At 41.7% G+C, this 27,309-nt stretch overlaps 4 protein-coding genes across 4 annotated transcripts in view; 2 read left to right on the top strand and 2 right to left on the bottom strand.

Annotated features, from left to right (window-relative positions):
- The window catches only part of slc35a3b (solute carrier family 35 member A3b), a 10,962-nt gene extending 857 nt beyond the window's left edge, over positions 1–10,105 (top strand). The window contains exons 2-8 of the mRNA XM_020103137.2: positions 4,467–4,714; positions 4,789–4,943; positions 5,648–5,770; positions 5,952–6,126; positions 7,921–8,039; positions 8,193–8,326; positions 9,374–10,105. Coding sequence (XP_019958696.2) covers positions 4,510–4,714; positions 4,789–4,943; positions 5,648–5,770; positions 5,952–6,126; positions 7,921–8,039; positions 8,193–8,326; positions 9,374–9,488 — 1,026 coding nt within the window. The 5' untranslated portion in view covers positions 4,467–4,509 and the 3' untranslated portion in view covers positions 9,489–10,105. The remainder of the gene's footprint in view (positions 1–4,466; positions 4,715–4,788; positions 4,944–5,647; positions 5,771–5,951; positions 6,127–7,920; positions 8,040–8,192; positions 8,327–9,373) is intronic.
- A 1,676-nt stretch (positions 10,106–11,781) lies between these two features.
- fam78ba (family with sequence similarity 78 member Ba) lies at positions 11,782–14,068 on the bottom strand. The gene is made up of 3 exons (XM_020103208.2): positions 13,604–14,068; positions 13,148–13,427; positions 11,782–12,159 (listed from the first exon to the last, which is right to left on the bottom strand). The coding sequence occupies exons 1-3, from the start codon at positions 13,933–13,935 to the stop codon at positions 11,917–11,919; spliced, it is 855 nt and encodes a 284-aa protein (XP_019958767.1). The 5' UTR covers positions 13,936–14,068; the 3' UTR covers positions 11,782–11,916.
- A 919-nt stretch (positions 14,069–14,987) lies between these two features.
- Positions 14,988–20,213, top strand: cmpk (cytidylate kinase). Its single transcript, XM_020103304.2, has 6 exons — positions 14,988–15,274; positions 16,368–16,514; positions 17,061–17,213; positions 17,329–17,405; positions 17,890–17,986; positions 19,486–20,213. Exons 1-6 carry the CDS (start codon positions 15,131–15,133, stop codon positions 19,525–19,527), a joined length of 660 nt encoding a protein of 219 aa, XP_019958863.1. The 5' UTR covers positions 14,988–15,130; the 3' UTR covers positions 19,528–20,213.
- A 1,261-nt stretch (positions 20,214–21,474) lies between these two features.
- bcl6ab (BCL6A transcription repressor b) lies at positions 21,475–27,167 on the bottom strand. Its single transcript, XM_020102695.2, has 9 exons — positions 27,024–27,167; positions 25,268–25,433; positions 24,861–25,082; positions 23,904–24,770; positions 23,669–23,796; positions 23,373–23,540; positions 23,117–23,247; positions 22,886–23,023; positions 21,475–22,759 (listed from the first exon to the last, which is right to left on the bottom strand). The coding sequence occupies exons 1-9, from the start codon at positions 27,052–27,054 to the stop codon at positions 22,616–22,618; spliced, it is 1,995 nt and encodes a 664-aa protein (XP_019958254.1). The 5' UTR covers positions 27,055–27,167; the 3' UTR covers positions 21,475–22,615.
- Positions 27,168–27,309: the final 142 nt, after the last annotated feature.

Raw genomic sequence — 27,309 nt, 5'->3', positions numbered from 1 at the left:
GATAGAAGCTCTTACCTACAATATCAAACCCTCACAGAGTAGACAGTCTGTGGGTCACAGGACAGGACATGTCTCTCATAGGAAATAGGCCAACACAAGGCAGAGCTGCTTTATACACCCTAGGATCATTTATTCTTAAGCATTGCATCACTTTTGATAACTTTTCATTTCTTTTATAGTTCAAATCTTAATGTCTAAAAGTCCTAAATAGAGTGGAAGTATCAGAAAGTGGAAATACTAGAGTACAAATACCTCCACCAAGTTCAGTGACTGAGTATCTGTACTGGTAGTTACTTTTCACCCCTGCTCTCTGATGTGTTTTTGATCACCTGTATGACCTGTTTATATTTACACTTATTGAGGCAGAGGGCACATCATGCATTTCAATCATCATGGTGGCTGGCAAAGAAAGAGAGTTGATGCGGGATGTTGCACTTACAACAATTATTCTTTGGAACAAAAGAACAGCCAGTGCACAGATTGCAGGACACAGTTACAGTGACAATAAAGGCCAATCTTAAACACACACCTCAACGAGACAAGTTACAATTCTCCTGGATAAAGTCAACGCTCTTCAGTGGAGATTGTTGTCCAACGAGCAGCTTTCACAAGACTTCATTCGGATTGAGTTCACACAGGCTGGTTTTGCAGGTTTTGAGTGAGCTGATATCTAAGATAATGAAACCTCATTCAAAAGAATTGGCACAGTACGTTACCAGGTTTTCTCTCTGGTCTGCAATGAAACAAAACAAATGAAAATTTCCTCTAAACTAGCCAACAGTTTTTGTGTAGGGATCATTGTGGAGTTTGATATGACGGAAGACTTGCTGTCTTTGCAGGCCATGCATCCTGTGGCAAAAACACTTTGTATTTTCCTCTTCTGCAGGAACAAAAGCCAAGAATGACATCTTAGTATGCTAGTGAGTTTGCCTATTTCCCTCAGGACTTTGGTGAGAGCTACGACTTAAAAAGTCAACTAAAGAATCTTAACATCATCATTCTGCCTCATGTGGAACCACCTGTACCTACAACATGAAATCATTGAGCTGTAAAGCAATTACAAGCAAAAAGCTCAGCGCAACGACCTTGTCGTAAAATTGTAAGTACGTCCCGAGGACGTACCCATTCTGAGGAGACGTCCTCTGATGTTTGATTCCCTGTTTGGGACAACCTGCTGCAGTTACCTTCAATACAGATTCTGAAGAGATGCGTTCTGCCCAAACCTGGAGAACCAGTCAGTCATCACATGAGAGAAGTTACACAAAGGATGTTACAGAAATTGAAATAGCTCTCAATATGAAGGTTCCCCAACTGTCTCACATATTTGGTGTTCTTGGAGACTATCTTTACTGTGCTAGAATGTTGTCTGAACAAGGTTTGGTTTAACAGGTTGTAAAGACTAAGCCTCCAGCATGCTGCAGTTTATAAGGAATTTAAAACACCCAATACTTCCTCAAGTATGTTTTACCAGATAAACAAATGCATAGCTGGCAAAAATGGAAGGAGGGAGAGGGAGAGTGTTGGGTGGGTAGAAGGACACACACACACACATACACACTCATAGACACAGAGGGGGATTGTGCAGCGAAGTCTCTCTGCTTAGCCGAGTGGCTGCATAAGGAGGGCAGTGTGTTGAAGGCACCACACCTTTGGCCTTCGTGGTTTGTTTAACGTCGTCTATTTACTAAAGTGTGATACTTAACATAGTAGAAATACAGTTTTTCATGACGGTGCCATCACTTTATCTCAATAATTGACAATAATGAATAACAGAAACTGTAGGGGGATTACAAACTGGAAGATGTGAGGTCTAGGTACACAACTCTCTGGTCTTAACGCTGTGGCAGTGGTGTTAACTAATTAATAACCATACAGTGCAAACACTGAAGAGGGCTACTCTGCAAGTAACACTGCTGCAGACATTTAGTATGTTCTGCCTCTTTGAGTATTCTGCCTTTTGCACACAAGTTTAAAATGTGGATGCACGTGGATGAGGTGATGAAGAAAAGTGAAGTGAACTTTGACTGTTCCGAGATAAGATGATTCCTTTAGGAAATGTAAAACGAAGGGTATGAGTGTCTCTCTCAACCTCTCAACCTCACTGTGGTTAATGTATAATAGCTAGAAAATGTGAAATTTGTATACGCGCTTTCATGAGGGCCAATAGATTACATATAAAGTGAGTAGTAAAAAAGAAATCAGACTTGTGTGCTATCACTGTACTCTAATTGTTTGCATTTTGATACGGCAGCGATAAAAATGTGTTTAAATCCTTTACCTAATCTAAAGATTAATACAACAATGAGCAAGTACTTCTTTACAAGTACAGGTCACTACACTCATAATCAAGTTAAATGTACTTGGTGATAAGTATTGTTATTTTATTATTGTTATCTGTACAATGTATCTTTGTCAAACTGTATTTCTGTAGTAACAAACAAGCGATTGTGAGATGTAAATCACTGAATTGACTGGAAAAGTGACTGAAATTTCAACAATGCTTTTCTGCTGATATTTTACAGTAAGCACCTGCAGGAGCCCTCTGAAACTGTAAATGTATTTTAATTTGGAATGAATAGAAGAAGTGTGTTGTGTTGTACATGTATTAGCAGCAACAAACAGTAACTGATATATCTCCAGAGCGGAAAAAAATCAAGTATTTAAGAACTTTACTGTCTTTGGGATTATAAATTATTTTTAAAAAAAGACTGGGAGTTAAATATAAATGTGAAACAATAGGATACTAAATATGGAGTCATCTGTGTGAGCTGAAGTGTCCTTGGGAAAGATACTGAACCCCAAATTGCCCCTTTTCAGAGAGAAAGTAGCTCTGTACCAAGGAAAGAGTGAATGTACAAATGTACTGTGCTTTGTCATTGAGACTAGAAAAGGTCTGTATAGATACAGACCGTTTACCATTTATAGACCAGTGGTTCAACATAAAACTTCATGACATCCAATTTGTACATTTTGTTTGAAACAGTATGAAACCTCCTGCTTCACAATTCATGCTTTCTTAAATGAAATGAAACATATTAAAACACCCTGATTGCTTCCCAGAAGAATGAAGGAAGTTATATGCAGAGTATTCATTGTCATATAAACTAGGGTGTAGCCACAGCATATCTGGTTTAACAGCATTGTGATGAACAGATGACAGGTGTGATCACAGTGTTTGTGATCTGAGATGTCACAGCACGGACAGAGCCTTTAACTAATACAATCATCCGGGTGGTGTGTTTATATACAGTAACTGCTGATCGGAGCCGGAGCCATCTCACTTTATGAATGCGAGGAGGACAAATACAGTAACATGAATGTAGGACTAAACTTACTATTAAAACAAGTAACACAGAAAGACTACAACACACGGAGGCAGTGAGACTTAATTCTGTGCTCAGGACATTATCTATATTATATTATCTTATAATATATTTCCATAAAAAATGTATTATTGGCTGCTATATTATGGTTTCAAATCTCATAGATATACTTAACGTATAAAGAAATCATATCGAGGAAGTGTAATGAAGAATAAGAACTACTCAGGTATGATTACGTCTGCCTTTAATAAAAGATGAATGGTATTCTCTAATAATCCTAAATTATTATTTATAGGTGGGGCCACCTTGATACAGTAATTATCAACTATTATCACAGTTTGTCTAAACTGAATGAGTCTCAAATCAGTGTGGAGAGCACTGACCACTGTCATAGACTTAATGTTGTGGTCTGATTTTTGAATTGAAAACCTTATTTTGTAAATTACAGCACACTTGTAATAACAATAACAGTCTGTAATACTTTTTAAAGCACTTTCTAAATAAAAAGAGATTTCATATCTGACTGATATTCACTACTGAAAAAGCGGCCATGTGCTACATTGTGAATGTGATACATTGAAATGCATCGAGATGCATTGTTGTGCAACTTATTTATTTGTTCCTTTGGCAGCATTTGCTTATAATTTCTTGTTATTGGTCCAATTTTCAATGATGGATACAATCAATATATGAGCACAAACACTGCTCAAACCCACAACTCGACTTCTGGGTAGACCTTTGAGTTCTAATGTGAAATACCTGGTTTACTCATATCCCTGTTTTCACCCCATTACTTGAATAACTAGTCTGTGCGCATGTTGCTCCAGGGCTGAAGGCTGATCACAGGAATGTTCTGCACTGACCTTCAACCCTTTAATTACAGAGCAGATGTCCTTATCGTCCCTCTCTCTGAACTTTCACCTCCCAGCTTGTCTTTGAATCTGTCATGCTGTCCTTCAATGTGTCTGACTTCTACACAGAATTGCCAAAGCAGAAGTTGGTTCCCCAATCTCACCTGAGCAGCATTTCTCTTCCTGTGCCTGATCGAGGTGCATCAAGTGAATCAAGGTGTGTCCCCTTTATCTGCCCATCCAGATCTGACCTCACCCTGTCTGTCTCTTTGCCTTTCTGTCTCTCATATAGGATCCATTGTCGCCTGCAAAAGTGCACAACAGAGTGGCCCGCAATGGTCATGTCCACTGCACACTACCCAAGGCTAAAGTATGTGTCTCTGGGGGTCCTGGTGTTGCAGACCACGTCACTGGTGCTCACCATGCGCTACTCCCGCACGCTGAAGGAAGATGGACCCCGCTACCTGGCCTCCTCTGCCGTGGTGTTGGCTGAGGTGCTCAAGGTCCTCACCTGCATCCTGCTTGTCTTCAAGGATTGCAGTGAGTAGTGTGTGTTTCTCATCACTCCATAGGTGGCCCTCAGGGTACATTATACAGTACTTTGCCTCTGCCAGGTTTCAATGTGCAGTCAATGACCAAGCTGCTGAAGGAGGAGATCTTGAACAAGCCCATGGAGACGATGAAGTTGGCCATTCCTGCAGGGATCTACACGCTGCAGAACAATCTGCTCTATGTTGCCTTATCCAACCTGGACGGAGCCACCTATCAGGTTGTGTGAGTGTGTGTGTGTGTGTGTGTGTGTGTGTGTGTGTGTGTGTGTGTGTGTGTGTGTGTGTGTGTGTGTGTGTGTGTGTGCGTCCGTGCGTGCATGTTATCTCAGTACAATTTGGCTGTTGTCTTGCTCTCAGCATTAGGTTGACATAAATTTTCCAAACTTGAAATTCCTGTTACTACTGGTGACATAAATGATAGATATAATTGTCAGTGCATGATTCATTAAAAAAAAATGTATATAAACATTTAACTTAAATATTAGTTCAATTGCCTTGAAAATGATTTGAACTAGATATAAATTTGAAAAAACATTAATTAACTATTATTTTGCTGCTTCATGTGAGTGCAATGCATCCCATAAGTTTCCGGTTCTATATTAACCTGCAGGGTTGCACAAAAAGTCATCACTACATTTAGAACATTTCCGTCCATCCGTTCAATTCGTTTCTACTTCTGAATAGGATAGGAGTGAGGAGAATAATTACTTTATATTTGATACTCAACAATCAAAGCTCCCTGTGTTGACAGTTGCTAAGATTGATAGTAAATAATACCAATGAATGTGGATGGAAAACCCCTGTATCGTGTTTAAGCTTTTTAGAAACTAAGAAACTCTCCTTTAGAATAAAGTCATCTGTATATTAATATGGTAACTTAAGATCCCATTTGATGTAACTGATATTCTCTGATCATTTCAAGGTGACGTACCAGCTGAAGATCCTCACCACGGCACTATTCTCTGTCTCCATGCTGGGAAAGAGGTTGGGCCTCCACCAGTGGCTCTCGCTGCTCCTGCTCATGGCTGGCATTGTTCTAGTGCAGGTACCATTAGACACTGAAAAACCTGACGTCCCTGAGCAGCCAACAAACACACAGATGTAGCTGGTGTAGTGTTGTACTGTGAATGTGACTGTATGCACTCATCAGATGTTTTGGCTATTACTAACAGACAGATTTAAAGTCCCTGCACATCAGTTTTGACCTGATGTTTTAAACACCACAGTGGCCCACGGAGTCTGGAGGTGCCTCGCAGAAAAAGAACATGACGGCAGGATCCCAGTTTGTGGGACTGATGGCCGTGCTGATGGCCTGTGTGTCCAGTGGTTTTGCTGGAGTTTACTTTGAAAAAATCCTCAAGGAGACTAAACAGAGTGTGTGGCTCCGAAACATTCAGCTGGGTGAGAGACGATGACCTTTTTTTTTTTTTGGTTGAGAGAGGAAAAATGTGAATAATGGTGAGAGTGTGTGTAATAATATTGAATGAGGTTTTTGTTATGATAATGTTCTAATCCCTCTTAGAACCATAAACTGTATATAAAGGTAGACAACATGAGGGCACCCAGAATTGAAGCTAAAGCATCTCGATCGGCACCTGATGGCTTGCTGCAGTATAGGTCATAAACCCAGTCTCCTCCGTGTTAGTGAAACGAAAAAGTCAAATTATGTTTTTGTGTGGTTGTTTTAGGTAGCTTTATCACACAGATGTATGTCCATGGTTTTTTTTTTGTTTGAATTATGATTTGATGCTTAAGAATGGGGAGAAACATCATTATTGACAGCGGAGACTGAGTCGTGATTGGTCAAGCATGTAACGATGGGACCTAGATACTTTGGCTCCATCTCTAATTGCTACTGCGCAGCCTCGGCTCCAAATGCCCAAAATGGCCACGATTTGTATCACGGATATTTTTATCTATCCATCCTTTACTCCTTGTTCTCTCCTGCCAGAATGTATTAAAAATAATTTGACTTGTTGAAAATGTATCAGCATGTCATTGGATGAATGAAATTAATGATTAGTAGTTAACTCATTCAAGTTATACTAACTAGCCTTCAACATGACTGAAAAGTAATGGTAATAAACGGTAAATTGATCTAGTTCAAATGTATCTTCTTTCAGGTAACAATAATCTAGTTGTACTGAGGAAATATGAAACCTTTGAATTTCAGAAGAACAGAGCACACTGCTTCACTGACACACCTAATGTAATTAATAGGGTGTTGAATGTATGTGAAATGTAAGAGAAATTAACTGGGGTTTTTATATCTAATGTCCAGATCAACTTCTAGAAACTTTTGCAACATGGTTGTTTTTATCCTTAGATGAAAGCCTCTATTGCATTTTCCTTTTTTGTTGAATTATAACAAATGAACAGTTTGGCTTTGAAAACAAGTAGAGAATTTAGCATCCCAGTTAATGGAAAAAAACATATCAGAAGAGGATAAGACATCTGCAGAGGCTGTTCACATTATTGAGGGTTTAGCTCTTGAGACATTTGACAATATGTGATATTGACACCACACATCGTTTGGCAGCCCTTCATAAATCATCACTTATAGAAGTCATTGGAGGCATGAAAAACTATTATAGATTCAATATCACATTATATAAAGTATATTTTCCAAAGGTTGGATAGGAATGGGACACTCACACAACTTGATAAATGAATAGGATCCAATTCTACATGGTACAGCTATGTCAGTAATCACAGGAATAATTTACAAAATAGTAGATTGTCAGGTTTTCTGGTCAGGAAAACTGCCCTTGCTCTTGTAGAGGCCGAAGATAAGAGGAGCCATGTTACAGAAGTGACCTCATTATGATTTCTTTAAAAGATGCCGCTTATATCCGTGCTGGAGATTTCAAATTCTTCACAGATTTAAAGGTGGCGGAGAGGTCGCCAGCATGAGGTGTGTCAATGTAACTGGGTTTCCTCTTACACTGAAATACAAAGAGAGAAGACACAGCTTTTGCATGGCTGCTATTGAGTTGCTCACAAATCAAATACAATCATCTTGTAAAGACAGCAGTCCTCTCTTGCTGTGTCCTGTTCAATAAGTTAAATTATGATTTCATAGATGGATGGATGGGTGCATGGGTGGGTAGGTAAGTGGAAGGATGCGTGTATAGATGAGTAGATCGATTTTTCGGCAACAGAAATGTCACTTATGTTGCTTCTTGTCTCCTCCAGGTTTGTTCAGCTTTGGGTTTGGCTTCATAGGAATGATTGTATACGACGGCCAGAGGGTGAGAGAGTCAGGAATACTTCAGGGCTACAACTCTATAACCTGCACCGTCGTCATCTTACAGGTTCAGTCTCCTCAATCTCATATCATTTGTGTTACATTTTCATGTTTGTGAAGCTGCTGCTGAAATTTTACACACACATGTTCCCTTACAGGTTTGTCTTAATGTTGAGTGAGTTTCCCTAATTTGCAATAAAAATGTCTCCTCTGTCTGCAGGCTCTGGGCGGGCTGGTCGTAGCTGTGGTCATTAAATATGCAGACAACATCCTTAAAGGATTCGCCACATCTCTGTCCATCATCTTGTCCGCTCTCGTTTCATATTTCCTGTTGATGGACTTCAATCCCACTGGGTAAACGCAAGCATTCTCTCCCACAAGGTTCAGGTTTAATTTCTTTGTCTCTTTTGAGTAAGACTTACTCGGCTCCAAGGATAGATATGTCTGTCAATGGGTTATTTGGTCAACCCAGCACTTTGGTCCTGACTGAAACGTCTCTAGAAATTTAGTAAAGATATTCATGGCCCGCAGAGGATAAATCGTACTGACTTTTCCCCAGCACCACCATGGTTTACATGTGGGATTTTGAATGAAATACTTTGACTAAGAATTTCCATTAAATTTGCTCAGACATTGAATATTTCTTCAGGATATGCTGTAATAAGTAACTCCTCTAGCACCATCTTCATGTGTAAAATTTCAACTGACCAATATTCTAGTACATTAAAAAATAATGATAGTCCCATCAGTCTCAGCTATACTTTAATGCTTTGAGCTAATTAGATAGTAAACATTATAACTGCTAAACATAATTAAATATATGCAAGCATTGTCATTATGAGCATATAAGCATGCTTATCTAGCAATTAGCTAAGCACTGCTTTGCCTTAGTGTAATAGTATCTAAAGATGGACGACAAATCACCACTTCCTCCCACTATCTAGAAATGAAGCCAAAATATCCTTGAAACAAACACTGCCACCTTCTGCAAGTCTGCACAGTAGCGATCAGGGTCTTTGTTTTTATTACGTGACATAGCGGACTAAAACCAAACAGTCACTGAAACAATCACCAGTGTGATAAGAACTACTGTAAATTACCGAAAACCATCTTTGATGTGCGCTTTGACTTTTTAGTTTGGTCCACGTCCCAACAACTAACATGAAGGAGGTGGGGTTTATGACCTGTACTGCAGCTAGGCACCAGGTGGCAATCAAGACACTTTGGCTTCACTTTTATGAAGCATTCATGTCGTCCATCTTTACATACAGTCTATTGTGCCTCCTCACTAGCGTTCATGGCTGTAGACTTGTTTACAGTTGCACAGTTGTTTGTTTGTTGAATTAATTTTGAATGCATCTTTATTTTTCTCTCTTTTTTTTTTCTTCTTTGTCCTTTCAGACTATTTTACTGGGGGACCATGCTGGTTATGGCTGCCACCATTCTTTACAGCTACCAGCGCAAACCTGCCAGTGTTAGCATCATCAAGACAGAGACCTCAATCAACAGTGCCTAACAGTAAAACACCACCAAGCATAGAGGGAGTTGAACTCTATGAGCTGTGATGTACTTGGAAAATTAAGGACGTATTTGGAAATTAAGGACGCAGGAAACATGGAGGTGATCAAACCTGTTACATTCCAACAACTACAACTGGAGACTGTTGACTAGATGTGCCCCATCACTCCTCTTGTACATAAGAAGGAGCCAATAGTGTAAAATACATTTGCTCTGTAGATGTATTTTCCTGAAACATGTTATACATGCAGTGTAAACCAGTAGGAAACACTGATGAATCCTTGGCCACATGAATGTTTGGGAATGTTCTGGGGAAATATTTCAGTTGTATAATGTGAGTAAAATGATACTGTATTTACCAAAAGGGAAAGGGTGTTGATGATGCAGCCATGAAAAAGGGAGAAATCCTTGACAGAGCTTCCATCTAGTGGTGGAGTGAAGAGCAAACTTGCTGCAAAGAGGAGGGGTTACCTCTGTTCAAAGATGCTGATCGTCCTTTTTTATATGAGATGAAATGGGATATGACTGCTTTGACCTTGCTGCTCACAGTCTGAGTATTTATATCAATCACACTTATTTTTTAAATGCAAAATAAAACTCTTCATGTAAAAACAACTGTATAAATTATAAGGTCTCTTTTATGCAGAAACAACCAGCTCTGCCTTGATCTTTCTTCTAACATCAAAGTGAAATGAATGGATAAATTGAAACTGTGTGTGTTTTTGCATAAGGGAGGGGTGCAAAGGCTCACATCCATACACACACACAGTAAGACACACCCATGAATATTTTGAACTGTTTTTTTCCAGTTGCAGTGCTCTCAGAAAACCAAAGCAGTCTCTATAGCAACAGATGGCTGAATGAGCAGCGGTGCAGCGATAAATGTGGACCCACTGAATTAATATAAACTATTTTAACCTCTGTTTTTTAACGTGGTAGAAACAGACAGTGACCCTGACAGATAAAAACAGATTTTAGACAGAACAATACAGTGATTGTCATCTTTGTACGATTGAAGATTTCAGATAAAATGTTTAAATGGAGATATCGTGTGTGATGTTTGGACAGTAGGGTAGGAAAGGAGCGGCCAGATGGGAAGGTGAGGCGTGAACCTGGAGAGAGGCACAGATGGAGGATGAGTCATGTGATTTGTGTGTGGATTGGCAGGCGGAGACTTGGACTGAGCCATGGATGGACCGTGTCACAGATTCCATCAATGATTATATACACCAACCGGAAAAATAAGTGACGTCAGCGATGCGAGGTGATATTGTGGGACGACCTTGTAGCAAGCAAAAAAAATGGCACTTATCCAAATCAATAAATTGAGTCATGTTTAATTCCACATCAAGGAAACTATCAACTTGAAGAGTACATTTAGATTCCCTGATTGTAGGAAGATTGGTGTAACTTTGTAGTGCAACATGACCCGATTGCCACATCAAATCTGCCCTTGGTCTTAGTTCAGCCCGGCCCCGTTCCAGCTGTGATATATATACGATGTGGCCATGGCAGCCACCACCGTCCTGTTTTAAATCTGCTGTATGGCACTATTCCAAGTCATTTACACCACACTTATTGAAAGTATAGCTGACATTATTTATTTAAAGTGGTTACAGGTCCAGCTCCTCTCTCTGATGCTTTGTCAACCACCTGAACAGAATCAGCTGAACTACAGAGGCTGGAACATGTCTGTGCATAAGTTTGGTGTGTTAGCAAAACTCCAGTGACAACTACAGCTCATTTGATCACCTGGGGTGGGTGTTCTCAATACAATCTGATGTATGACTGTAATCTTAACCTAAAAAGATCCATATATAATAATATAATACCTTTGTCTCTTAAATTTTCTGAATACATCCTGTAACTCTGGAGAGTTCTGAAGGCCTTTATTGGCGCTGACAAGGTTAAACCAGCCGCAGGGTTTTTTGGCTGACTTTTCAATCAAAATGTCATTATGTATCAAGTTGTAAAAAAACAAATGCGATTCTTAGACTTCTCAACGACAGTTTTTTTTTTGTCTCTCAATCTCTCATGCAATAAAATCTACATAAGGATGCAGGATGCAGTTCTGGTTGTGGACTAATACCTCCGCGGTACGTCTAAAAACAGTCTTCTCAAAGCAGTCCACAACTTGCCAGGGGCCAAACAAGCCTCAGCGCACCTCCAGGCCCATGACAATAGTTAATTGCAGACTCCTTTTCCCCTGACACCAATCTGTGCCAGATCCAAACAGTTATATCCACTCCAGCTTGTTTCAATGGTTCACTAAAATCTCTTAGGAATAATGATCCGCTGGCATCTTGAGCGCAGTGAAACCATCAGTTCTCTCCTCTTTGCTGGACTTAATCAAACCTCACAACCCTAATTTTTCTGCAAAAGGGAACAATTAGACATTATTTTGTCTGTGCTGCTTCTTGACCCTCTTATTTTGGCGGTATTACTACAAGTGGAGCCCCTCTCCGCGGCCTCCACATTAGCACTTGGGCATCGTTGGCGTTGGGCCTCCCCAGCGCGTTGGGAGGGATGGGCTCCTGGTAGTTGAGGATGTGCGGCTGCTCCTGGAAGGAACGACCCATCAATGAGGCCCGGGAGCCCAGAGGCATGTCTGGATCCACAGCTATGTCCACACGCATCCGCCACCGCACAGTCTGCAACACAATACGCTCCTGGAGGAGGAGAGCGATATCAAAGGATCAAGTGATGTTAATATGGCTTGTGTTTCCTGTGTTTATGTACAAATGTTCATAGACAGCTGGACTTGCTTGTGTCCAGTTACCTATGTACACTTTGTAGAACTCTTAAAGATACCATGACTTTGATGACTGAGACACTTCACAGATATGGCCTGTGTTACATATATGTGTTTGCATGATGTAGTCTCTTTTAAGGAGTGTTTTGTTGTTTCCCCCCTGTCCATTTGTGAGTTGGTTGTTTTTTTTGTCTGCAAGTTTACGCAAAAACTCTGGAACAGATTACTGCAAACTTTGTGGAAGAATGCGATATAGCTCAGGGATGAACACATTAAATAAAAATGTTTTTCCCTTTCTTGAACATTGTGAGAGTGCATTTTTGGATCTTGATGAAAAAAATCAGGCATGTTTAGGGGACTACTATATATGAGTGTGTATTTGGTGCGGATCCATGATTTTACACTTAACCTTTATCAGTTATTTTAGTTGACACAGGGGAACATTAGACTATAGGTGTTTTAATGCCAGTTTTTTTCACCCCTGATGATCCAACACAGAAAAAGACAGGCATGCTCTTTTCCTGTTCCTAACTTATTAACCAACAACAAAGAAAACATGGTTAACCGGTAACACCCTTAAAAGTATACAATACTTTACAAAGACAATACAAAACTCAGCCTTTAGATACACATTTTATACTTGACTAAAGTTTTGAGGGACAAATTCAAGGCTGTGTTATGTGACAGCAGAAAGGAAAAGTGCAGAAGGAGCTGATCACATCACAGTGTGTCACTGTGAGTGCTGTGAAAGCTGTTTCAGATGTTAGCTACAGTCAGAGTTCTTCATTCAAACTGGACAAAATGTATTAGTGACACTGTTTTCTGAGATGATCAGGATACTAGATTGATGCATTTGAGAACAAACTTTTGTTCTTATTTTTTTCTTAGGTGTGTTTCTATCCCACCTTGGTGACGGAGTTCATGGCCACCAGCCAGGTGATGAAGCTCTGGTCCCTGGTGATGTGGGTCAGCATGGGCGTGTTGCTGTTGCTGATGGGGACCGCCCAGGTCACGCTCGGGTAGAAGTTGTCGTTCATGCCAACTGTCAGGCGGGAGGGTTTGGACGTGGGGCCAGTGAGGGTGACCGTCTCTGTGGTGTTGCCATACCAGGGGTAGCTAACGCCATCTGAGTCGCTGATGGCCTTGACCCGACCCTCTCGCAGCTCAGGTAACTCCCAGCTGGACCTGCAGCAGTGGATGGAGGAGGAATGAGGGTAAGATGCTTTTTTAGGGCAGAGTTGTGGACAAGATGTTACCCAAGCCTTCACAGACAGAGGTATGTTCATCGAAACATACTTTAGACACATGCACACTGAACATATGAGAAGTTAAAGTGTGTCAGTGTTTTCTTTCACACTTACATCCCAATATCACCATAGGTGTTGTAGAACTCCATCTGGGTGCAGGCTTGGATCCAGCCCACCACCCAGGTTTCATTGCGGGGCACTGGTGGCATCACAACTCCCGCTGAGGCCCTGAAGTAAGGCGTCTTGTAACGGAGCACGATGGGGGAGTTCTCCTCAATGATGGTGGGACACTGGTCAATGGAGGCTGAAACCTCATACACCACAATGTTCTCCCGCCGGATGCGGGGCTTGCATGCAATGCTCTGAATACAGCCCATGGTGCAGGCGACAAGCAGGATGAGCAAAACCAGAGAAGGGAGCAAATGGTACCTGGCCAGTATGCACATCAGTCCCCTCCGGGTTCCACCCTTGCCTGAAGAGCAGATCTAATATTTTAAATACCCATCATCACTGATAGTTGGGAGAGGTGGGGGGGGGGAGGGAGAGACAATGATGGGGAGGGGTATCACAGTCACCATTGATCAAACGTAGAAGCATCCACCATCATATTGTCAGGATGTGATAGTATGGAAGTAGGAGCGTAGTGGGGGACTGGGGGGGAAGTATCACAGATCTCCGCAGCCTCCTCCCCCCGGTCTGCCTGCTGACTGCCGCACTGCCCTTGGCGCTCGTCCCCAGAAACTGCAATTCGGCCTCCCCGGGGCTGCTGCCGGTGCTGCTGCTGCTGCTGCTGCTGCTCCGCGGGGCGTCCGGAGGCTCCACGGCTCCGTGTCGAGTCCACGCGTCCGGCTGCACGTCGGTGCCCCTCGATCCTGCTGCTCTGCTCCCGGCTCCGCGCTGTCATGTCAGGTGGCGACAGGGCAGCCAGGTGCGTCAGAGGCAGGGGGTCGGGGGGTGGGGGGGACCGCTGGATGCCTTTTGTTTGCTCGGCTCTCCTCCTCGTGCGATCTCAGCCCGACATCCGCGCGGCGCCCTCAAAACACAAATAGCGGGCTCTCCATCACTTTGACCTACATGAGGAGACGCTGCATCACACGAGCTGCGGTCGGTCTCTTAAAGCGGAGACGGCGGGGCGATCATAAGGCTGCTGGTTTTAATGATGTCCGCGCGGTGTGCTCCCATTCTTGGGGAAGCATGAATGGTGCGTGATGAATGGAGGCAGCGAGGCGGCATAAACGTGCCGCGATCATTAACGTGCAACGGGCCGTGTGTCGGTGAGTCGTCCACCTGGAAGATGTGAGCATCACGGTCCGGAGAGCATCCTCCTCCGGCCGCGGGTCGCCCTGTCGGTGTGGAGGTGCTGATGCTGGAGGGAGGCAGGGGAGGGGCGTCACCCGGCCGCTGCGTAAAAAAACAAAACAACCCCCCGAGTGGGCGCGGTTATATTACGTCACAAATCTGTGAGATCCCCATTGGTCACTGGAGTGAACAGCGGAAGTGGTGTCGTGTGGCCCCTCCTCCTCCCCCTGACACCGACACGCACTCACCGGTCAGCCCAGCTTTATTGTCTCTGCCCTTCCTCAACTACCGAAGCACACCCTGTCCCGCTGGTTCTCGTCTTCTGCCGGTGATCGCTGGTTTATGATCGGCCGTCTGTTCGGTGCTGTGTCTCAGAGGGTTCCGAGCTTGATTTCCCGAGTGTTGCTGGTGATGAAGCCGCAGGTTGTGTTCGTGTTGGGCGGGCCTGGCGCCGGCAAAGGGACCCAGTGCTCCAACATCGTGGAGGTACGAGAGATGGCGATAAAAACGCCAATGCGAACTGTGGATTGTTGTTGTTAGGAATGAGTGGGACACGGTGGAAGTAGTATATAGTCGCCATTAGGGAAGTTATTGGTCTTTTTTGCGGCTTTTTTACGAGGCAATGTCTACATTTCCCCGACTTCCGGTTGTCCTCTAAAATGAACAAATGTTACCATGCTAGCTAGTTAGCCGCACAGGTTGCACAATATTTGCTGATACACAAGCCGGTGTTAGCTTTAGAACAGTTATTCGAAACTTGTATCTTATCCAGACTCTCTATGTGTTCATTTCTGTCAGCTGAATTCATGAAACAATGAAAAATAATACAGGTTAGCTCAGTGTTTGAGCAGTGTCACTGTAAATAGCCTGAATGAAAATGCGCCTGCTAGCTACAGGTATTACAAACACAGCTAACAGGAGATGTCTGTTGACATTTGCCTCATGTTGTAACCTTATCACTGACTTATGTTTGCTCTAGAGATTATATAATGGTCAGTGGCAGCGTGGAGTTAAACAGTCACACTACACATGACGTGTATTGGCTGAGGAGCCTTCCCCTCATCTTGGGTGTGTAGTTGTATCAGCGAGTGTAATCTGATCGTTCGATCGTTTCACACACACCACACTAATGAAGCAGCATGGGTTAAAGAGAGCATATTTGTATCAAGCCATCCAGAAAGGATACACGTAAGGATCCATATTAGTCTAAAAGTCAAAGTGTGTGTTTGTGTGTGTGTGTGTCATAACTCCTGTAAGAGAAACCACCAGCCTTCACAGATGTCCAAGGGTGTTGGCTGCAGTGCTTCATGTACAGTGGTTAGGCCTGAGTGGCAGCTATGCATAGAGGCTCTTTTCATTCCGTATACAAGGAGTGACTTTTCCTGGCTAGTAAATCAGGAGGATGTAAAAAGCTGTCCTCTTCACTGAGGAGTTTTAGTCTTAATAAAACGGACAAGTGTGCAAACGTGAAAAAAAATAAGTTACTTTAACTTGATGAATAATCTCAAGGTGCTTTTATTTCACGTTGTGGTTTTTTTCACTTGAGATCGGCTTTTAATATGTGGAAATTGTCTCTTAGAAATACAGCTACACTCATTTGTCAGCTGGGGACCTGCTGAGAGCAGAGCGAGCCAGAGAGGGGTCAGAGTTTGGACAGCTCATTTCCAGCCACATCAAGGAGGGTAAAATCGTCCCTGTGGAGATCACCATCAATTTACTCAAGAAGGTATGTATTCGTATTCCAGCTGCAAGTCAGGTTTTACTTTCGTTTAACGCGAAGTAAATCCAGACCAGACCACGGAGGTCAAACAATTTTCTTAGGACCAAATGTAACCCAAATGTTTGTGAAAACCCTTTCATTTGGATTGATTTAGAAGATGTTAAATGGTGACCATTTTTGATGTCTTAAAACATCTCTTAGCTTTGTGAATGTGTTTCTACTTGTTCTTGTTTGAGCTATGAGGGGCACACACAAAGAGCAAACTTTTTTGAATTGTGTTTGATGATACGAATAAAATTCTATCGATAAGTGATGAAAATACTTGACAGATTTCTGCACTATATTGGTTTCAATCCCACTATGTGTGGACAATTTCTCATGTTTGAACGTGTGTAGTTAGCACGGGTATAAAAAAAGACACAGCTGCTCTGTGAGGCAGGGCAGTTATTTTATTTAAGTTGGTCATCACCCTGATTCTGTCTGACTTTCCTAATGCACACTAGGTTGAATTTCCCATTAGAACAAAAATTTGTATTGTCCCTGTTTTCCCAGGCGATGGAAGAGACGATGCAGAAAGATGCAAAAAAGTTCAGATTCCTCATCGATGGTTTCCCCCGCAACGAGGACAACCTCCAGGGGTGGAAGACTGTCATGGATGGCAAAGCCGACATCAAATTTGTGCTTTTCTTCGACTGCGCTAACGAGGTAGGTCGTGGAAACTGGAAAACTGAAACCGCTCAATCTGTTTTTAGTTGCATACAAAGTGCTGATATCCCAAGGAGCCAATTTACACTGAGGACATGATCTGGTTTGTGCACAGGTCTGCATCAACAGATGTCTAGAAAGAGGGAAGAGCAGTGGACGCACAGATGACAACAGAGAAAGTCTGGAGAAAAGGTACACAATAATAATAACCTTATTTATATAGCTCTTATCTAAACAAGATCACAAAGTGCTTCACATAAAAGTCCACTGAAGAATTGGTTGTGATAAAAGATATTCTACAATGAGCAAGAACTTTGGCAACTTGAAAGAAAAAAGAGAGATCGGGAACGTCACATTTGAAATCTGTAAGGCTGATTTATAATGAAAATAATTACAAGTCGCATGTTAGAAATGCTTTCCTGTAAATAAGTTTTGAGCAGTGATTTAAAGATCATTAGTGAGTTGGCGAGCCTAATTTCACTCTACTTTTAAGAATCAATCTCATGCTCTGATTTCTTTTTGTCTGTAACAAAGTACAACAAACATCAGTAGTGATTTCTCTGACCCACTTAACTGACTGTCGCTTACCTGCGTGTGTGTTTTTGACCTAATTTATGTCTCCTTGGAGTCCCCTGTGTCATCTGACCCCAATAACCAGGAACATTTTTCTTTGCAGAATCCAAACCTACCTACAGTCCACACGGCCAATCATTGACCTGTATCAGAAAGACGGCAAGGTGCACACAGTAGACGCCTCTCGTTCTGTGGATGAGGTGAGTAAATAATGTGGATGTAGCATCTATGAACAGCAACATGGGATTCCTGAAAAGACAGGTGGACGATGGAGCATAGAAGGAGGCAAATAAGAAAATGACATCCACTGCAGCTGAATGTATTTGCAGGAGAAATCTGTCAGGGCAACAAAACTTAAACATGCCTCTCCTTAAACTAAAAGGTAGGAAGTCTGATTTTCAAAGCGAATAGAAGTAGAGAAATGTGACAGGTTTTTCCCAAAAGCTGAGATTTCAGAATTTACCGGATTTTCATCAGTCCAACATTCGTAAAATAGTTTTGCCCACAAAGTCTGTGAAGTCAAATTAGAGAAGGAAACCGAGGACTCGATCTAATTTCAGGCTAAGCAGCCTCACTGCAGCACTGAGGAAAATCCACCAGGCAGGCAGAAGAGGAAACTGCCCTACCTGGATGTTGCAGCCAAACTGGAAAGAGAGTTCATCTGTTGGCCACTAGAGGCTCTTAATCCCACTGAAAACCTTTTCTAAAATCTTCTAAAATAGATTTTCACTAGAAAAAGACACTTTCTCTCAGAGTTCCAGCTAACGCTCAACTGCACCTCAAAACTATTATTTTCTGACTTCATTAACTGAAAGATGAACAAACAGTACATGTCACTTCAGACACAAGGATTAATTTCTGGAAGTGATAGAATTAAAAAACATTGTGTGTCCATGAGTTAAAAAGGGACAAATGAGTAGATTTATTTAATGACGTGAGGAAAAAATAAAAAATATATGTGAAATAATATTTCTCAAGTGTTTTTTAATATCATATTATGTGTCTATGTGCAGAGCCTTTAAACAAATCACATTAAAATGTATTACAAATAAAATGGAAACGTGCCTGTAGTGATAAACATCCATTCAGTTTTGCAGAGAAGCATCTTGGTTTAACATTAATGATTCTGACTCAAAGAAGTCAAGAAATCAAAACACTGCAATATGTGTTCGATAAGATTTTTCATTTAAATAGGTTCAATTAAATGAAATTCTTAAAATTCCATCTACATCTCCTGGATAAATAAATAAAAGCAAATATTATAATTTAAAACGTTAAACTAGACATTTTCTCACAGATTATGTTTTTGAAATTAATCTGTTGAGCAAATAATTATCAGAGTAATCGCTAATAAAAGTATTAGTTAGTTATCACAGCACTACGACTGCCTTTGTTGTAAATTTAGTACACAGTATTTGTGACTATCGCTCAAACCCGACCATTAAGTTGGGGGAGGTTTGAGCGGCTGCAGGTTCTATTCTGACCCATTTGTAGCATGTCTCTCCCCAACAGCTTTCTCCCCCTTTAATGCTTAACACTGTCCTTTCAATAAAGGGCTAATGCTCGAATGATCTCTTTTGATCTAAGTTAGAAATATGTGCAGCAGATTATTGTGTAATGGTTCAAGTTTTTGAATTTATTGGTTGAAGCTGAAATATCGTTCCATGTTTGTGACCTGCTCCTTGTTTTTCTCTTGCAGGTGTTCGCTGATGTTAAATCCATCCTAGACAAAGAATTTTGAATTTTTCCAACTGCCAACATTCACTTACCTTTTCGGTTTTCTTTTTATCAACTGCAAGTACACTATAGCAAGTTTATGTCCATTCATATGACTTTTTACGTTGGTTACTTTCTTTTTTTGATTTCCATGTATTTTATATTTGCTGCACTCTGTGTGACTGTGTGTGTATAATGTGTATTAGTGTGAGTGAGAGGTGGACATGCCTAGCAGCTTCTTGTGATTCATGTTCAGGGAGCTTAGAGCTCACCTGTCATCATAGTCTGAGGCCTTCCATAGGAACAAAACGATCATTAGCTTAGAGGAATGCTTAAAGTATGGGAGGTCTCTATGGTATTTGTGTTTTCACCTCACAGAATCATGTTATTGGAAGTAGCCATAATGTTTCAGACCAAATAGTTGTTTGAGCTCATGGCGAGATGGACTGATTTAAGACTTTAAACAGAAGTTAATATTGTCTCATTCAAATAAAAAGCATACATCAGTCAGAACTGCTTGTATGACATGACAAGTACTCTCCATCTGTGTGATGAATGGCTCTTAATATTTGACACCTCGATGTGCTTCACCAAAGCCATGAATCCTGGCTCATAATTTAAAGAAATAAGGCAGATAAAAATAAATGTTCTGTCAAATCTGTACTGTATCTTCTTGAAGGATGGATGATAAATCTAAAAAGTGAAAACTGACTTTTTCTCCTTTTATTCTTTAAACTATATAGTTTGCTCTTTATTTTTTGTACATGTTTTCCCCTGTAATATACTGTATTCGCTATATGCATATAGTGCTGTCGGAACATTATCAAGTCAACGTCTGCACAAAATTTTACAAAACCACATGCAAGTACACGTACACTGTCAGCCTGATCGACCAGCAGGTGGCATCACTGCACAATCTGAGAAGGTTGATTTACAATTTGGTTTTTTGTTGTCCATTCACTGTAATTTCTACAAATCAAATTGTTTTATCTCAGTGTTTATATCATTAATAACTTCAGGGTAAAATTTATTTCGTTCTTATCGCCACATACTTTTATATTTTTAAGATTGCATAAATTTTTGTTTTATTATTAATTTCTTCATATTTTGTATGCCTTTGGTCATTTAATAATTAATGAATGTCATTTTTTTTATCATTATAATTATAGTTTCTTTTACAGTTTGGTGAACTAAACCATCTGGGCCCTGTCTCAGAACGCAGCCAGTTTAGTGAAAACTGAGTTAGTTGACTGAGACTTGATGGAAATTCTGAGTCAGTTACTATGGTGACACTCTCTGTGATGCTGGCAGGTTTTTTTCCAGTAAAACAGACTTTCTCCTTCTCTTTAGCTGAAGCCTTCAGACTGAAGGAAGAATCAGATATGATGTCATCTTTCCAGTCAGAGACATTTTATGACGCAATCATTTCTGAATGACCCATCATCTCACATAAATGACCAACATGAAATTAAATTGAAATCATTGCAACATTACCATCTTGTCTATATCTATATATGCAATACAAAACTATTCAGGGAACGCTGCGACACTCCAACTTCACTCATCCCCTCTTTTTGTTTGTCTCTCTCTATCTCACACACACATACACACCAACACACAGACCCTTAAACCTTTAAATTTGATTAAAACATAGTTATGTGCACTACACACTTACACCCAATAAACATACACACACATTAACTCTCCTCTCCATTTTAACTGTCCTCATGAACCATAATGATGGAGGCAGTGGTAACATGGTCATAATAGTTGTTTAATAAGGATTAATCGTAGTCGATGGCAGTAATCAAGTAATGGTTATTACTATTTTCGTTCAGTGTAAATTAGACCAGAAATTATTATCTATAAGACTGAACAGCAGGGGGAGTCAGAGAGAGGGTTCAGCCTGTGAATATATACAAATACTTAAAGCTTTGTTATAAACAATGAAAAATGCTGTTGCAGACAGTGCTACATAATAAACATTTTTATTTTATTTTTTTAATATATATATATATATATATACACACACACATATATACACACATACACATGTATGTAAATTGCAGTTGCAAAGACAAACATATTACTAATATTCCTGAGCGTTTTAGCTTGAGTGTATCTGCACCGTATGAACGATACACAACAGATTGTCAGATTTCATAGCATTAGTACCTGACGTATACAAATGCCAGGGCAAAGTACCAAATGCAACATCACAAAAGCAGCTTATATCTTTTGTATTACCAAATTGAAAATGCATGAATAGCTAGTCTGACAATAGAAAAGTGTGAATGTAAGGCACTATTGATACACTGATACGTATAAGTGCACAAACATACCTGTAGGTCTAGATTAAATACAACCTAACTTTAATGATCCTGTGGCAACATTGGATCATTGCAGCACCAAAAAACAGGGAAAATAGACTATAAATAAGAATTTAGCAAGGTGCTGGACATTGGGGTTTTAACAAACATTTTCAACAGGTCAACATTTTAAGTAGAAATATTTGAAAAGTATGAAAATATATGAATCACAGCATTATGAGTATGTGCAAAATATGAACAAAAGCCTAGAAATAATTAGAAAAAAATATGTACATAGCAAATTTTCTAATGAACGTCAATCTGTGCATGTACAACATGTACCGCAAACTGGGTGTGACACAAACACACTTTAACGTCAATATATTCGTACTCTGCCAGCAGATGGCAATGTGGAAATATATATTATCTTATTTACAAAAATAGACTAAGTAAAGGCATGAACTCTGACCACATTATTGGGGAAATTCATACCAATATCGAAAGTAGAACTGTAATAGTGATTCTCAATCTGAATGACAAAGAGGACTGTCCTTCAATGCTGACATTCAGTTATGTAATTTGTAAAATAGAGAAATACCTGCTCAGATTCACATTCACAATTGAAGCATGTACAATCTTAAACTAAGAGCTACCAAATACTGAAGAGCTTGCACAAAATAATATGCATCATTTACAAATGCATACGTGTGTTTATGTTTAGAAAAAATAAAAACTCTTTTGACAACATGGTGGCCTGTGTAAAATGGGGGGAAAGAAATGACACATAGGAGGACTGCAGCAGATTCAGCAGGAAGTCACCAGGCCTGTGGCGATGTTGCTGGGACTCCTGCGATACTGAGCCTTGGTGTTGGTGACTGCGCCGTGTTTCTGTCGGAGATGAAGCCTCAGCTGACTCTTGTGTCTGAAGTGGAGGTCACATTTTTCACACTAAAAGGAAAACAAAAATAATTGATTTCAACCACTTTGCACGTGGACATTTTAATCCCCCTACACACAGTTTTAGTTAATCGCTGACACAGTGGCTTAGGAGACGGAAATGACAAAGCAGCTTACATGATAAGGCTTTTCTCCGGTGTGAATGCGCATGTGGCTCTTAAGCGTCTGAAGGTGGCGGAAGTGTGTTCCACAGATCTCGCAAGGGTAGGGCTTCTCTCCGGTGTGAATTAACACATGAGCGCGAAGATGGGCCACCTGGAGGAAAATGGAAAACACATTAAATATATACAGACTGGAGGTTGACATCATGCAAAGCTTCATTATAGATGTGACTGTTTTTTTTCTCACTTGAACAAATCGGGATCCACACGTCTCACACTTGTATGGCTTTTCTCCAGAGTGGATGCGGGTGTGAGTTTTGAGGTTGGCTGGTCGGTTGAACTGAGCACCACAGATGTTGCAATGGTACGGCTTCGAACCTGGAAGTTGAGATCAGAGGGTTGTGCTATTATTAACACAGTCACATCCCTAACGTCCACTTGATTGTACCTTTAAAAAGCCAACAGTAACTCATTAATTTCATTATTAACCGTACATTACTTACCAGTATGAACTGTTTTGTGGCTGGCCAGGTTGCCCTTGTAACGGAACGCGGCCTGGCAGCAGTCACACTTGTATGGCTTATCACTGTGGACCTGGACCATGTGATCTTTGAGGGAATCTTCATCTGTGAACTTGAAGTCACAACCATTGCAGAAGTAGGTGTTGTTTTCTGTGGAAAGAAATAGTCACCTAAGTAATGCTGCGCAGTCTTTCTAATTTGGGAAAGTGGTTTCAGCCATTTTGACCCAACATATTCTGTATTGACACAATAGTATGGCACTTTGTGTCTGCACGTACCACAGCTGGAGGAGGAAAACTCTGAGTGTAGTTTGGTACTTTCATCTCTGCTGTATGAGTCTGGAGACAGGTGACCCATCTCCATGCGCTGAGGGCTGTCACAGCCACAGGAGGAACATCTGCGGTGGCTGCACACAGAAGTAAAACCATTAAGTCCATGTAAAATGAAGTTATTATATTAAACAAATATATAGTATGTTTAATTTATTGTTTTGACAGTGATGTGTAGTTTTACCTGATGCTGCTGCATGTGCTGCTGCCGCAGCTGTCACCACTCTTGGGGTTGTCTTCTCTGTGCTCGCTGGCTCCCTCGTCTGACTGGACCTCACTGTCTCCACCTGTTCCAACACTCCTGCAGGGGCTCAGCATTGGGGACAGGGATGTAGCTTCGGCGTTGCCTCCCTGAGACTCTTTGTCATTCTCTTCAGGAGTTTGGTTCATGACGATGAACTTGTACTTCTTCCAGTTGCGGGCCTTGGTGTCTGTTGAGTAGTCAGAGGGCTGTTTGAGGCTCAGGCTTGCATTTCTGCTGCTGCTGGACTCGGTAGGTGAGTTTGGCTGACAGTCAGATCTGAGTGGGCTCTGGGGGCTACAAATCACACCTTTGCTAAAGCCCGGACACAACCTCAGGCAACTGGTTTGTGGGTGCTGAATGTTTTCTTCCTCCATTGGAGCAGCATGATTGCTCACGTGGTCTCCTGCTGGTTGGATGATATTTGTGGGGCAACTGGGGTGTGATGGCACCGGGTGAGAGAGCATGGTGGTGGATTCACTGTGAGCCATGCTGGTATTGGGTAACTGCAAGCATTGGGTTTGGGACAAAGAGCTACCTCTGGGAAGGGTAGTAATCTTATGGGGGTCTTCAATTTTCCCATCATGGCTATGGATGTCTCCATAGACATGATAGGAGCCAGATGTGTTGATTCCCCTGAAAACATTGGGAATGGTGCCCCGGCACTCCTGGAAAGGGGAGGAGGTTGAAGTGTGGTTGTTTCTAAAGTCTGGCTCTTTGTCATCGACAGGCCTCGAAGCAGGGATCTCCTCAGCCAGATGTAATGAGTTGGTCTGTACCACTCCAGGCTGCATATTCAGAGAGTGATGCCTGCAGAAACAAATTTAACTCCAAGTCAGGTTCCTTAAATTTTTAGCAAGTCAAGAAAATATGTCCTATCACATTATCTGCTTTATTTACCTGGAGTTGATGAACCTATGGCAGGTATCAACCACGTGTTCCATCTGGAGATAGATGGCTGTGTTCATGGTGGCCAGGACCAGACTGTCTTTGAGGTTCAGACAGGATGAGTACATGAAATCCAGCAGGATGGAGAAACCCTTGGGGTCCACTTTGGGGTCTAAGCTGATGGCACTAAGGTCTGCATTAGCTGGGTTCATGAACACGGAATAAAAGAAGCCACTGTAAGAGAGAAAGAGGGATTGACAACATGTTAAAACATTTGTAAACTTTAGATTGCACGAGAATGGATCAGTTCTATCTCAATCTTATGAAACATACCACAATTCTAGTTCTTCGACAGGTTAAAAAATAGCCATGCATATTCATATTGCTGCTCATGTGTCCGATTTTATGATGGTGCGTACCTGCAGGCCACCAAGATGGCCTTGTGAGCATGAAAGTGCTGCCCATCCACCTGTATGGTGACATCGGTCAGAATGTTCCTGCTGCGGAGACGGTTGAAGTTGAGCAGCACGTCACCTGCGTGGCGTGTGAATTGAATACAGCCATCTGTGGCCATGCTGTCGCAATCTGAACCAGGAGAAAAAGTAAATAAGTGTGAATCATCTGTGACCCACTGCTAAATAATGGCACAACTGAAACATATACACACTGTAATATGCAAAAAAGTTCAGTATATTGAAACCAATATGAACAAAACTGTGTGTGTAATACTATATACACAATAACTTTGGGGATAAAGTTAATGGTAAACTGAGGCAATCATCTTAAAGCCCAAAAGACAAATAAAAAATGGATGAATCACAATTGGTTTAACACGAGCCACGTGCCCTCAGTTTAAAACCACAACAAGCTTTTGAGCCTAAGTGTCCTGACTCCTTTTTATCAGAAGGTGGCGCCATCGCACAGAGAAAGTAAAGGGAGGTGAACTGACTCCTGGAGCGCCGCCTTCCTTCTTGTTATCGGGAGTTAATGTTTGGGTTATTACATATGATCAATATTTTTCACATAAAATCATTACCACCACCACCCCCCCCCCCCCCCAAAAACAACTTTGATTTCTTTTCAAGCCCTGTTCTTTTTAAAGTCAGAATAAAGTTCATCACAATTTTGAGGCAACAACCAAAGCACGGAAACACAGATCGAAAACCATTTCAAACTAGTTCAGATGTAAAGCTGGCCTCGTGCTGACGGAGTGTTTGTTCTAAAAGTGAGTTCGGTGTGTGAGTGTGCAGCAGCCTGAGTGGGAGCAGACATGGAGCTGCAGTTGTAAACGTGTTTGACGTTGAGCACATTCCGTCCTGGCCGCTCAGATTAGGTTGCCAGTGCACAGCGAGGTTTCCTGTTCCCCTCATCCCCCGTTTAACCCATTAAACATTCACTCCCCCACTGCGGCTCAGCTCGCCCTGCAGACTCATTTCTGAACCCTTCAAACATTAAGGCGATGGTTTAATTAAGCGGGATGTGATTTAGCGGAGCGATTAGTTGTTTGCTGCGTAACTTCGGCCGAGAGCCAGCGAGCAGGCCAGCACAAGTCCGCTTGAAGTTTCGAGAATACGACGAAAGTGCGCGCGACTTCTCCCGTCTCTTCGCTGCGGTTGAGCGTGTGTTCAATAGAAATGTCCGCGTTCGGTTCACGCTCATGTTTAAAAGTGGTCGGCGAGTTGTTAGGTGAGGTTTAGTGAAGTGTAAAGATTGTTGTCGACGGGAGGAAATCAGAAGTGACTGGGAACCAGACGGACCGGTCCTGTTGCGCCACTTTGGCTTCCCCCCCCCCCACCCCAAGTAAAACCACAACATTAATACATGAAGTCAAAGACAGTCCGGCTGAAGCTGCACAACTCTGTGCTCTCTAATGTTTCCATCTCACTGCTCTGTTCAAACTACACGCTGATAGAGTTCAGCCGAATCCACGCAGCACAGCCCTGAGCCGCACTTTCGTCGCAGACACAAGCGGAGCCGCGCGGCTGTCAAAAAGCAAACTAAGTCACACTTTCAAAATATGCTGCTTCACTTCTAAACCAAGAATTCACACATTATTCAAAAGCAGTGGGGAGAAAGCAGAGTCTCCGGAGCGGCCGGAGCGGCCACATGAGCCTGCGTGCTACTTCGCTACACTTCTGACCTAATGCTGAGAAAATGGGAAGGAAAAAATGTCACCTTGTAAAAGTTTCCTCGAAACTCTGTGCATATCCAGTTCTGAGAATCCAGTTCTAAGAAACACAGCAGCCCAATTCTCGGAAATTTAACAGAGGACCGTACCATCCTGTCCAGCGCGGGGGAGTCGCTCTCCGCCGTCCGCCTCTGTTTACCTCCTCGCCGCTCATACCATTAAACACAACACGCGGCCGCTCAACAAACCCCTTATTAAGACACGTTCGTGTGTTTGTTGTCGTGTTTATCCGCCATTTAGACGTTTGTTGAGTTTTTTTACACGACGTGAGCT

Source organism: Paralichthys olivaceus, chromosome 16 (genome assembly GCF_024713975.1).
Source record: "Paralichthys olivaceus isolate ysfri-2021 chromosome 16, ASM2471397v2, whole genome shotgun sequence".
Lineage (NCBI taxonomy): Eukaryota > Metazoa > Chordata > Actinopteri > Pleuronectiformes > Paralichthyidae > Paralichthys > Paralichthys olivaceus.
The sequence above is the reverse complement of the archived record's forward strand: the minus strand, read 5'-3'. Positions and strand labels throughout refer to the sequence as shown.